This window comes from Daktulosphaira vitifoliae, unplaced genomic scaffold (genome assembly GCF_025091365.1).
Source record: "Daktulosphaira vitifoliae isolate Bord-2020 unplaced genomic scaffold, ASM2509136v1 Scaffold_1, whole genome shotgun sequence".
Taxonomy (NCBI): domain Eukaryota; kingdom Metazoa; phylum Arthropoda; class Insecta; order Hemiptera; family Phylloxeridae; genus Daktulosphaira; species Daktulosphaira vitifoliae.
In genome coordinates, this window is record NW_026099572.1 from 5,190,494 (window position 1) to 5,204,258 (window position 13,765).

The window sequence follows — 13,765 nt, forward strand, 5'->3', positions numbered from 1 at the left end:
ATTATTGTTATTCAACACATTGCAAAATTATCATTTTACTTAAAAATAAACGTTATAATATTTTTAGAACTCAATAATTCTTTGGATGGTGGAGTGAGTGAGAGGACTCAGTACCTCACTACGTCTAGAAATTTATTAGCTTCAGGAGCGGATGCTATTGAGAGATTAATGACTTCATATAAAGTAATTGTATTGATTATATTTAAACTTTTGAAAAAATGTCAAAATATTCACATACGTGTGTGGGAAGTTATTAATGCATACAATGCAAGGAGAAATTTGGATATATGGTTTTAAAAAATTTTTATATTCGTGTCCGAATTTTCTATACCATATGTTCAAATTATACTACTTATGTGTATTAAAAATACCATACTGACGTATGATTTTTGGATCATTTCTGACAGTGTACTGATTGGCATAAATAATAAACACTCATGTAATTTTATATTATAGGAAGTTGTTGAATNACTGATTGGCATAAATAATAAACACTCATGTAATTTTATATTATAGGAAGTTGTTGAATTAGCTGGATATACATACAGGGTAGGAGCTATGTTGGATGTATTTAGTGATATGAGCAAGTGTAAATATCGCAAAAATGGTCTTTCTAACTCCAAAGTTCCGAAAATGTTATCAAAATTACATTACAACAAAGATGGACAAATTGTTATAAGTGGTAACTAATCAAAATAAAACTTTTTAATTAAAAATACATATCGTTTGAATAGTGTATATCTAACATTTTAAATAAAAATGTAGAAAAAAATGATAAATTATTCTTAAATTTGTTTATTAGGTGTAATAAAAAATAGTCCCGATGGAAGTATATCATTGTATGATGTACCAATAGTAACTCCAAATGGTGACGTAGTTGTTCCTAGTTTAACACTTACTGTAAAACCTGGTGAACATCTTTTAATTACTGGACCTAATGGATGTGGGAAATCATCGTTATTTAGGGTACTGAGTGGTCTGTGGCCTGTATATGCTGGCACACTTATTAGGCCTCCAAACTTATGCATGTTCTATATTCCACAAAGGTATAAAAAATGTTATCGATAATATATTTTAATATTTAATATTTAATTATATTTTAGACCTTACATGACAATGGGTACATTAAAAGAACAAGTGATTTATCCAGACACACTACAAGATATGCTAGCGAAAGGGATCACTGAACAAGACTTAGAAGCTTGTTTAACTCGAGTACATCTTTACCATTTAATCCAAAGAGAAGGCGGTTGGGATGCAATGGCTGATTGGAAGGACGTTTTATCAGGAGGAGAAAAACAAAGAATGGCGTTTGCTAGAATATTTTATCATAAGTAATAATTATTGAATTACTTAAAATTTTAGATATCCTCCATACTTATTGTGTCATTCTATTTTTAGACCTTCTTTCGCCTTACTAGATGAATGTACTAGTGCTGTCAGTATAGATGTTGAAAGTGACATGTACCAATCAGCTAAGGATTCTGGAATCACTTTACTTACTATTACACATAGACCTTCATTATGGTAAATAAAAAAGGCATATTTCTAAAAATTATCTTTGTATTTTTAACAAATATCTATTTCAAAGTTTACCGATATTTATTGATGTAATTGCTGATAGCAAATTCGATGAAATAAATATTGTATAAAAATCATCAAAAGAAAAATATGAATATTTTTTTTTAACATTGACTGATTTTAAAATCACATTTTTCATTTATATTATTTAAATTTTTTTTAGATAAATTTTATGAATTTCAAATGATAAGTTATTATTTAAATATGTGATTTATAATAAGCTACATAATTTTTGGAATAATAATGAAAAACATTTTTTAATAAATCAGCTTTGATCTAAAAATGATTTCCTCATATATCAAAAAAAAATGTTGAAAAATAATGTGGTATTTTAATTTAATATTGTGATATTTCTAGGAAATTCCACTCTCATATATTACACTTTGACGGCGAAGGTGGATGGAAATTGACGTGCCTTGGTGATATGGTAGAAATTTTTATTTTTATGATATTTGAGTAATTGTATTGAAAACTTACAATTAGTTAATAATAATTATTCATTTTTAGGAAAAAAATACTGGAGTACTCTCAATTGAACCAAAAAATGATAAAATGGTGAATGGTGTTTAATGGGAAAATCAAAAACATATCTTGCCTATCTTAAATTAATTATTTATAAAAATGTGATTATTTATTTAAAATTATATGTTATTATAGGCTAAAAAAAAAGGCTATAAAGTGATATATGTGAATATTTCATGTCTTCCATTTTTATGTTTAGAGTGAAGATATGAAATAATTAGTTTTAAAAATTGTATAGATAGATATAATGTTTTTATTTTACATTCAATATTCTTTTTATTGAATTATTGATTCTTATGTATTTATAAATATATTGTGGTATATGTATTATAAAAAAAAAACTTCACAACACCTTGTTAATATATTTTTAAAGAAAAAAATGAATAAAAGCTTATGACATTTTACTTAAACAGATTAAATTTCTCCACAAAATTAAAAATAAATTTGAATAATTTAATTTTATCAAAATAACCTCGCTTAGTTGTGATCAAATTTTAAAATGCAAACTGTTGAATATAGTGAATTTTATTTAAAAGAGTTAATGTTACTTATCAAGTAGATGTTTTTCTCTTTATCAACATTTTCTCGGCGTAAATTCATTGTAAAAATATAGAGCGTGTTCAGTAAGTAAGGAAACAGATTTTTATTGTTCTTATTATTTGTAACAACTGACCTGATTCCTTACTTACTGAACACTCTATTTATCATTATTTTATATACCTAATTTTAGCTCTGATTAACAATAAAAAATATTTTTTTGTACTATATTCAATGTATGACATTTTGACAATAATCATTCAAAATTGTTTTCCTCTGAAAAAATTATTTCATACTTGTTAATTTCCATTTATTATTGTTATTTTGTTACAGAAGGCTTAAGTTTATAGTCTATTAGATTTAGAATCAATGTTATATTTCAGATGAAATACATTGTAAACAACTAAAATAATTATAAATTCGTCCATTCGCTTTATTTATTCGTTTAAATATACTTATTAGTTTTTTTCATACGAATCATACAAATTCGTTCAATATTGTTCTTATTATTTTATTCATAATTTGTTGAATAATTGAATGCTGATGAATTGACTGTATAAATTTTAACTTGAAATTTTTTTAAGTATGCAGAGTAGCCCAGCATTCACTGACAACTTAAATAATTTATGATCTAGTTAATATATATATATTTTTTTAATAACAGTTATGCTTTAGATCTATATTATATCTGAATAATTTATACTTTTATATTTTATTAAAAATATTAATTATTTTTTAATTTTAAATTAAATAATAATACAATTACTACCACAGAATAAATAAATTAGTCCAAAAGCATCTGCAGTAATGAAATTCTATTTAAATACAAAAGAAAGTATTTGATTGGTGTACAGATTTAGATTTAGGTTATAAGTTTTAATTCTATTAAGTATGAGAATAAGAAAATATTTTAAGTTAGTCAATTCAGTGTACTATTTCACAAATTATTTGATTATTGCTTTATCAAATTTCTTATCATCGTATTAATACCAAGTTTATAAATTTAAAGGATCTTATACTTAGTATAATATCAATCTTGACTCGTAATAAATATATTATAATTTAGTTAGAATAAGTAATTTTATCTCTAAAGAGATAAAACTACTTATTAAATAATAGGTATTGTTCGTGTTATTATTTGAATTAAAGCCGGTCATAGGAATGTTAATAATTTTCATGGAAAAATTCTTACCCATGTCATATTTAGTGTGAAAACATTTAAAGGCAGTTTTAAAGAAAAAAAAATGTAAAAATTTACCGATTTAAAAAATTGTTATTTTTTTGGAGATTCCCTTCATTTACAGTGAACGAGCAATTTTTTTTTCAATTTTTAAGAGCAATTTCTTTAACTAAATACGATTTGTGATCTATTGACGTATGAGTGAAAGAAATCTGTCTGGTGAGAGCTGAGAAAAAGTGGCGACAGACATAAAAAAAACATATTATAGTAAACTCAATACCTTGTCAATTTCACATCAAAGCTAAAATACTATGTCATTTAAATGAACTGTACTAAATTAACTTCCAAATAATAATGATAATAACAATTTTAAAAAAATGAAATAAAATAAATTCTCATAATGAAGTTGATATTTTTAAATATTTTCCTAAGTGGTTTACTTCCGATATGAAACAAATAATTGATAATTTGATAAATAAACTACATTTATAGGCTTGATAAATTTTCCATTAATTTTTTTTTATTGATTTGCATTTAAAATGCATTGTTTTGACAAAGAATTGATATTTGTAAATTTACATTTATATGGTTTTAGCATTCTTTTAAATATATCTAGGGTAGTGTTTACTAAGGCAAGAAACCAAAATAATTACTACGTAAGCACGAGAAAAAAATGTAATAACTTAAAAAAAGGTGTTCATGGATATAGCATATTTTGATAATATCCCCCTCCCTATTTAAAAACTTTTGAACACGCTACTGGTTGTATATATCAGTAACATGTATTCTTGTGTAGAAACAAAATAACTCGTTCATTGCCCACACTGTATTTGTTTATTCATATTGAGAACCACATGCCCTTCATCAGATCTGATCTTTTATACTGCTCCCCTCTCTTTAAAATATATAGCTGTGCTCATAGCTAAGCGCCAGACATGCGAAACCAACTACTGCTGAATATGTCGGTTGTTGAACACGGTAATTCCATACTGAGTGTAATGTAATGACTAAGTAAGGACGATCAGTCCATTGCTGGTCATCTAACACTAAGTTGTTAGTTCTACGTTGCTTTATGTTGACAAAATCTAAACATTTAAAATAAAAAATATATTTAAGTTATTAATACAAACACAATTATAAATTTTTAAATAATAAACGATAATGAGTTACAATGCACAAGGAAATCGTCTTACCACAGGTAGGAATCAATTATTTGTATAAAATATTTTATTCTTATAATTTAAATTACAAAATAACTAAAAACGAACCAAATAGTAAAAGATTTTGTAATAGATTTTCGTAATTTCTTTTATTAGTCATCTCAGTTGTACGAAATTTTTATAATTTATAAATAATATTTAATTTGAAATGACTATCTGTCAAGTCTTATTTATATTAATATTATGTTACTATTTGGAGTGTAATTTTTTAATATGAAGTCGTTTTCCCATGGTAAAGTATTTAAATTGACACGACCGGTCATCAAAAGTATAACCGAACTCATGTAATAAATAAAGGCACAGTAAGAATTTAGATCTCAAAATCCTAAACGCCGTAGAAATATACCTTACAAATGGTCAACTGTACGCTTATATTCAGATCCTATACATTTCTGTGTAAAGTCCATAACATAATGTTATCTGAGAGAAACATAAAATATTTAAAACTATATTATACTTAAAGTTGCTCGGGTCTATAGAAATAAAATAAAATTATTCATCTCATAAATAAAAGTTCTTAATTAAGATATTTTCCAATATAATATATTAGAATTTATTTATCAATTATGTTTATAAATAAATTATTAATAAACACAATATAAAGCTCCAATTATATTGTTATCTAGTCTGTTGTTTATTTTCATAAAATGGCTACTATTTACACGTTATTTGAACTATGACCAAATGGTTAATGCGTCAGCTGCTTGCCATGACAGTATTTATGAGCTCCGGGTAACCTCAACGTGTTTTTTAGTGGCGCCTAATGTTCGAATTCTACTACAATGAATGCTAGTCCTCAACACAAAACGTTCACCTGGTTTTTTAAATAAGGGTGTACAATCCCAAGGGCATATATTTTTGAAATAGAATAAATCAAACCGGCTGACCTAAAAATTATTTCGTGATCTTTATAGTTTATTAATGCTAATTGTTGATTATATCGCTGAGCTAATTTACTAGTTGAGGAAAATTTTCACTGGTGTAATTATGGAGAGATAATTCCCACCCACATAAAATAATTATCCTTCCATGACGAATTACAAATTTCATCTTTATTTATTTAAGTTTTAATTGTTTTATTTAAAAATAAAAAATTTAACATTAAAAATGTTTTTGAAAAGCCAAAAGTATGATTCATTTAATTTCTTTTAAACACATTTAATAGTGTTACGTATAACTTAATTTTAAACAAGAACTTGGCATAACTTCAATAATATGAAAGTGATGTTTTTTTGCTATAGTAAATCGTAGCATTACATTAATTCTTAACATACTATTCCTGAATAAAAAACCTGAGCCGAATATTTATTAGGAACAATTCTTTAAAAGGAAAATTTTCAACATTTTACAATAATATTGTTACCAAATCTCTAAACTATTATAAAACTATTATACTAACATAAAGAATATATTATACTTATTTATTATACGTTTTACAACGCGCATACGTTTCCAAAAATGTTGCTTTTATGCAACTAAAATAAGTTTTAACTTTTTACATTTAAGACAATAAATATTATATTATGTAATAATAACCTAATTTCCAATATTATTATTATTTTTATTCGGATTTTTTTGAATAAATTAAGATATTTTAACGTAATGAAATATATGTCAGTACTGTTATTATATTTTTAGTGTAAAAAATAATAACATGATCTATAAATACCGCTTCACGATAGTTAAGAACAAAAACAAAATGCACCGACATTTAATTTTCTTTGTTTTTAGCTTCTATGTGAAGCTGAGAAGGTATTATTTTTACTATAATGGGTTTTTTTTTTAAATTTTTTTTGTGTCTGTTACCACTTTTTCTCAGCTCTCGCCGAACCGATTTCTTTCAACGATACGTCAAAAGATCACAAATCGTATCTAGTCAAAGACATTACCCTTAAAAATTGCCGTAACTTTTTCAAAAATGAACATATACATATAGTTTTTTTTTTTATAGATGCTTGATGTCTTTATCTAACATTTGGTATATTTTTTTTGTAAATTTAATCCTTGCATATAGGGGAGGATTCAAAATGACAACTTTTTCAACTTAACTTTTGAAAATGTTCCGGAAATACTGACACTTTTATATATATCTTAAATTAAAGCTAATGTAATGTACTTTAATTTGAAAAAAAAAATTTGACCTCTCGACTTGTCTTCATGTTGAAAATGGCCACCGAATGCTATTATTGTGTGAAAATTCTCGATTTTATTTTTTACATTTTTAACTTTATAATGATATAACTTATTGAAAAGTGTATGGTTCAACATCATTTTTTTATGAGAAATAATATTTNTTTAACTTTATAATGCTATAACTTATTGAAAAGTGTATGGATCCACACAATTTTTTTATGAGAAATAATATTTTTTAATAAACCCTTTTTCATTCGACATACTTTATCTTAATCGAGATATTAATAAGGAACCAGCAGATCAAGTAGCTTTTGGAATAAAACACCAATTTTTTTAAAATTAAGCACTATCGAAGCGTTTTTTTTGATAGTGATTTTAATCACTGTCAGATATTATTATATCAACTAAGCCACGTCCCCACTGTACCGTGACCCCCCTGTGCTGGGTTTTTTTAACTGCAATTAGTAAAATTGTTGGCAAACCAGTATTTATTACCTCTAAAAAGTAAAAATAAATTATTTTTTAGCTTCGATGCGAAGCGGAGAAGATATTAATTTTACTATGATGTGTTTTTTTATTTTTATTTTTTTATGTCTGTTGTCACTTTTTCTCAGCTCTCACTCTTTCAAAAATACGTTAAAAGATCAAAATCGTATCTAGTTGAAGACATTGNGCTCTCACTGGACCGATTTCTTTCAAAAATACGTCAAAAGATCACAAATCGTATCTAGTTGAAGACATTACCCTTAAAAATTGAAAAAAATTCCCTCGTTCCCCGCAAATGGGGGAAATATCCAAAAAAATTACCAAATTTAAAAATCGCTAATTTTCGAAATTTTTTCACTTTTTTTCTTAAAACTTCCATAACTTTTTGAAAAATCAACAAATTAACATAATTTTTTTTTCTACTAAAACCTTAGATATTTACCTTTTATTTGATATCATTTTGAAAATCTATCACTTAACCTGCTCATTAGGGGAGATTTAAAATAGCAACTTTTTTACAAAAATTAACTTTTTCAACTTAATTTTTGAAAATGTTTCGGAAATACTGCGTCCTTCAAACATATATCAAATTAAAGGTTATGTTATATACTATCAAATGAAAAAAAAAAATTTATCCCTATACTTTTTCTTCTACATTTAAACGGCTGCCGTAGTTCAAAAAATGCTATTTTTGTGTTAAAATTTTCGATTTTCGATTTTAAATTTTCAACTTAAAAATGCTATAAATTTTTGAAAAATGTATATATCAGCATAAATTTTTTTTTCTAAATACATTATAAGTATATCTTTCATTTGACATACTTTTTATTAAAATTGGACAATTTCCCCCTGATATCGGGGGCGTTAAAAACTTAAAATAAGTAAAAAACATAGATCTTTTTCAACTGAACTTTTAAAAATGTTCCGAAAATACTGCGTCCTTTAAACATATATCAAATTAAAGGTTATGTTATATACTATCAAATGAAAAAAAAAATTTGTCCTGACATCTTATCTTCTATGTGCAAATGGCTGTCGAAAATTAAAAAAAAATGTAATGTTTGCGATAAAAATTACCTTTTATCGGGATGTTTTTTGTGCTTAAAACTGCCAATACTTTTTCAAAAATGAACAAATAAAAATAATATTTTTTTATATTGATACCTAAGATATTTCCCTTTTATTTGATATAATTTTTTTTGAAAATCTAACACTTATTCTGCTCACTGGGGGGATTTAAAATAGTAACTTTTTTACAAAAAATAACTTTTTCAACTGAATTTTTGAAAATGTTCCGGAAATACTGCGTCCTTTAAACATATATCAAATTAAAGCTTATTTTATGTACTATAAAATAAAACAAAAAAATTTGTCCCGACGACCTATCTTCTATGCGCAAATGGCTACCATATTCAAAAATACGCTATTTTAACAAATTTTTTTTTTTTTTAATTAAACACTATCTACAGATTTGCATCGAAGCGTTTTTTATGATAGTGATTTTAATCACTGTCAGATATCATCTATACTGGACCTAACTGCCACGACCTCACTGTGCCGCCACCCCACTGCGCTGGGTTTTTTTAATTAGTATCAATAATTTCTTTTTATGTAGTAAAATAAACCAAAATTCAAGATGTAAATTTTAACTATACTTTGTAATATTTAGGTTTAACGTCATTTCTTAAAAACTTTCATCTATGCAATGGATAACAAGAAAATATTAAGTGTTTTCTTAGACGGTGTTGGCATTAATTGTGATCGATGTTTGCAAAGAAAATGCAATTCGTCACAAAATGATATTTTTATGACTTAAAAACGTTATTTTTGAACGCTAAATAAAAAAAAAAAGTAGCAATTTATAATTTTTTATGGGGCACCATAATAATTCTTGTAAAGAGGCGATAAGGACTAAAACCGTCATGTACGTACTTATATTTATTAGTAAATGCATTATGAGTTTTAGTAATTCGTTTTATGTTTATATAATAAATAACGCAAATGAAAAACCTAAATGCTTATCATTATATTTCATAATGCATTTTATTTAGTAATTAGTAAATAAAATATGACATTTATTTTAATTGGTTGTACACAGGCAAAGCCGAAATTCACCCTTGGCAATCGCCATGTTGCTACCGTCAAGTTGTAGTCCTGCCTTTGAGTGAGTAATTTCGTGTTTCTGTTATTTTTTTATCAGTTATTAATCAACTAAAATCTATTACAAATTTTAAAGCTTTTGCTGATTTAATTACTCAAAGGCAATACTACAAAGAAAAATATTTATGTATATTATAAAATTTTGAATTATGAATTTTGTTTTTTTTTGCTATAATATCTAACGTTAAACAAATGTATTTAAGTTAGGATTTTTAGTGGGTGAAAATAACACATTAAGCTACTTGATGTTTTTACCGAACACTCTCAATTGGTTATCATATTTTGAACATAAATCTATGTCATTATTTTAAGTATAGGTTAGCATTATATATGTATAATATGATATACTAAACATTCATTAAATAAATTAATGCTATAATGTTAATTTATCTAATTTATTTAAATTATTATGTAATGACATAAAGATGATAAAGTTTATATAATGTTTTTACATTAATACTTCAGAATGTTTATATATAAATTAATATATTACATAATAAAATCATGTTTATACTACTTTATATAAAGAAGTTTATTCTTATACTATTTTTAATAGTATTTTATTGATTAGTAATCCCATTAATTAATAGAATGTAATAAAACAGAAACTTAAAAAAAATGTTGTCTTGAAAGTTATTAATACTTACTACTTATTTTGATAAAAAAATCTAGGGCAATTTTTATCCCAATTTTACAAATTTTAATCACATTTGATTTCTTATAGTCATCAAAAAGTGGGGATATTGTTTGAAAATTATGTGTAGGATGAAACGAAGAAAAATATGTTAAAACTATCGTATTAATGTATAGGCACCAAGAAGATTAAAAATCACCTTGAACATATTATCATGCTTTATTAAAAAAAATTGATTAAAAATATTATAAATATACTTATAAAATAGTGAGAGATATCTAATGAACTAATTAATGTATAATATGTACTTAGAACAACCAAAACATTACGGAGGCTATCCGACTACACAAAACACTGGTCGCAGTCCAATACCAGCAAGTCGCAGTCCATATAATAGTAGATCAGCTTTTGGACAAGATCAAATATCGCATGTGCGTAATCGCAGAGACCTCAATCCTAATGATAGTCAGGATATGGAAATGAGGAACAATCCTACACCAAATTCTGAATCAAATTCCAATAACTCTAACCCGCAAAATAATCAGCCAACTGCTCCACTACCTTCTGCTGAAGATCAATTGTTAGACAAACCTAAACCTCCAAAAGAAAACAGAAACATAATGGACGAAATGGTATACTTTTTTAGTCGTTTTGTAAAATTCATGAGTATTTAAATTAATTTTAAAATAAGCCCTTTAATTTTAATTTAATGCGAAGCTAAGAAGGTATAACTTTTACTGTGATTTGTTTTTTTTTTTGTTTGTTACAACTATTATCAGCTCTTACTAGACCGTATTGGTGAACATATGTTAAAAGATCACAAATCGTATCTAATCTAAGACATTACCCTCAAAAATTGAAAAAATTTACCTCGTTCCTTGTATATGGGTGAAATCCCACAAAAAATTACAATTTCAATCGGTAATTTTTGACTTTTTTTCAACTTTTTTTACTTAAAACTGCTATAGCTTTTTTAAAAATTTATGGATCAAAACGAATTTTTTATTTTAAAATATATTAGGAATTTACCTATCGTTTGATATATATATATATATATATTTAAATCTAACCCTTTACCTACCTACAAGAAGGGTTTCAAGATGGAAACTTTTCCTCATTAAACTTTATTTTGTCTTCATGTTGAAAATTGCTATCGTATTCAAAAATATGCTATTTATGTGTTAACATTCTCGATTTTATATTTTTAAATTTATATTGCTATAATTTTTTGAAAAATGTATGGATCAATAGATTTTAGCTTCGATGAGAAGCAGAGAAGGTATTAATTTTACTATGATGTTTTTTTTTTTTTGTGACTGTTACCACATTTCTAAGCTCTCACCGAACCGATTTCTTTCAACGATACGTCAAAAGATCACAAATTGTATCTAGTCGAAGAATTTACCCTCAAAAATTGAAAAAAATTCCCTCGTTACACGTAAATGGGAAGACACGTCCAAACAAATTACAAATTAAAAAATCGTTAATTTTTTTTTATAGATGCTTGATGTCTTTACTTATCATTTGGTATATTTTTTTTTATAAATCTGACCCTTTACATTAGGATCTTAATCAGGAACTAGCGGATTATGTAACTTTTAGAATAATCCAGTTTTTTAAAATTAAACACTATCTAAAAATTTTCATCAAAGCGTTTTTTTTTTTTTTGATAGTGATTTTAATCACTGTCAGAAATCATTATACTTGATCCAACTATTCATGTCACGTCACCACTGTGCCTCGACCCCCGTGTACTGGTTTTTTTTTATTTTTTTATAAATACTTTTTATATACCCCTTTTATAAAACATACTTTTTTTTTAAATTGATCCATTTTTTTCATACAAAGGGGGATCAAAACTATAAACATTCGTATAGAACTAGGACTTTTTCAATTTAATTTTTGAAATTATTCTGGAAATACTGACACTTTTATAATAAAAAAGTGATATAAAATATATATCTTAAGTGAAAGCCAATATAATATACTTTAATTTAAAAAAAATTTGAGCTCTGGACTTGTCTTCATGTTGAAAATGTTTAGCTAAGAATCTCTAATCAATTTATGATATATAAAATATATTTATTAGAAACAACAATTTTATTTGTTTAATTGTTATGAGACTGTTAAAATTTTATACAAAATTATTAAAGGTTTTTGTAATTTTTAGTTTGTTGAAGATACCGATGAAGATACACCAAAAGCATTTAATTTATACCGAAATAAAAAACTTTTATCTCAAGGCATGATGGACATAGCTCTATTTTCAGCCAATGCTAATCAGTTACGATTTTTGATTGAGGTTGATGGTAACATATTAAACTACATTTGCATTTTACTTCTCATTGCAAGTATTCTTCTTCAAGTAAGTTCAATTTTCTGCTTATTGCAAATTTGGTTATTACAGTAAATATGTATTCTTTTTTTTAAGGTTCTCGTTGGTATAGCACTTTTGTTGAGTGTTAGATATAATGTAACAAATTGTGAGCAGCGTAAAATGGCATTCAGATATGGCAATTATGTTATTGTAGGCATATTTTTAATAACAGCTCTGAACGTTTTTATTACTGCTTTTGGTGGACCATCAACTAGAGTAGTTTCAGAAACTTCTATAATGGGCAGAATGCAATTTGATGGATCTGACAATAATTCCACAGATACACCAAGCATGACCGATACTTAGTTCATAACACCATACTTAGTTATTATTTTATTTATGAGCAAAAATATAACTTGAGTAACACTTATTATTTTTTTGAAATGTAAATTAAAATTATTATAAGTCAGAAATATATTGACAAAAATAATAAAATTGTTACTCTTAAAGTAAAATTCATTATTAAAAAAAAATCTAATAAGACTGTTGAATATTTAGGTGTATAGTACAATTTTATACTTAACTTTTTGTTTTATATTAATTTTTTATTCTTGATACAAATTCATAAAATAACTAACAATATTTAAATATATAATAAATGTTTTTTAATTCTTATAATTTTTAATTATTTATTTTTTATTTTGCTTAGTCCAACACCAAACTAACAGCCATAATATATATTTGTTAATACATTGAAATATCACAAATTAAATAATTTGTAAATTGATTGACTTAATTGTTATAATAAACTTGAAAATAATATTTAAGTTTGTTCAGAGTGAAACTCATTGAAATTTAAGATTATTAATTATTTGAATATGTTACTTATAAAATCCAATAGTAGTAAATACAAAATTGAACGATTCATTACTTAATAAATGAAAGTAGTTTGGTATTATAATAAGTATATTTTAAATAGATATTGTATTGATTCA

The 13,765-nt window shown here is 25.2% G+C and overlaps 2 protein-coding genes across 10 annotated transcripts in view; both read left to right on the plus strand.

Moving 5' to 3' along the window:
• Nucleotides 1–2,865, plus strand: part of LOC126896099 (ATP-binding cassette sub-family D member) — a 41,412-nt gene extending 38,547 nt beyond the window's left edge. Inside the window, exons 10-12 of one of the 4 annotated variants that reach the window (XM_050668565.1) lie at nt 1,402–1,527; nt 1,939–2,008; nt 2,089–2,865. In XM_050668565.1, the coding sequence (XP_050524522.1) occupies nt 1,402–1,527; nt 1,939–2,008; nt 2,089–2,151 (259 nt within the window). In that variant the 3' untranslated portion in view covers nt 2,152–2,865. The remainder of the gene's footprint in view (nt 1–1,401; nt 1,528–1,938; nt 2,009–2,088) is intronic. The other 3 variants (XM_050668566.1, XR_007701771.1, XM_050668567.1) reach the window with 3 other exon arrangements.
• The window catches only part of LOC126896111 (uncharacterized), a 20,964-nt gene extending 7,515 nt beyond the window's left edge, over nt 1–13,449 (plus strand). For 2 of the 6 annotated variants that reach the window (XM_050668593.1, XM_050668595.1), the window contains 3 exons: nt 10,766–11,085; nt 12,624–12,818; nt 12,885–13,449. In XM_050668593.1, the coding sequence (XP_050524550.1) occupies nt 10,766–11,085; nt 12,624–12,818; nt 12,885–13,136 (767 nt within the window). In that variant the 3' untranslated portion in view covers nt 13,137–13,449. Of the gene's footprint in view, nt 1–4,753; nt 5,019–9,757; nt 9,824–10,765; nt 11,086–12,623; nt 12,819–12,884 lie in introns of those variants that run through there. The other 4 variants (XM_050668590.1, XM_050668596.1, XM_050668589.1 and 1 more) reach the window with 3 other exon arrangements.
• The last annotated feature ends 316 nt before the right edge of the window (nt 13,450–13,765 follow it).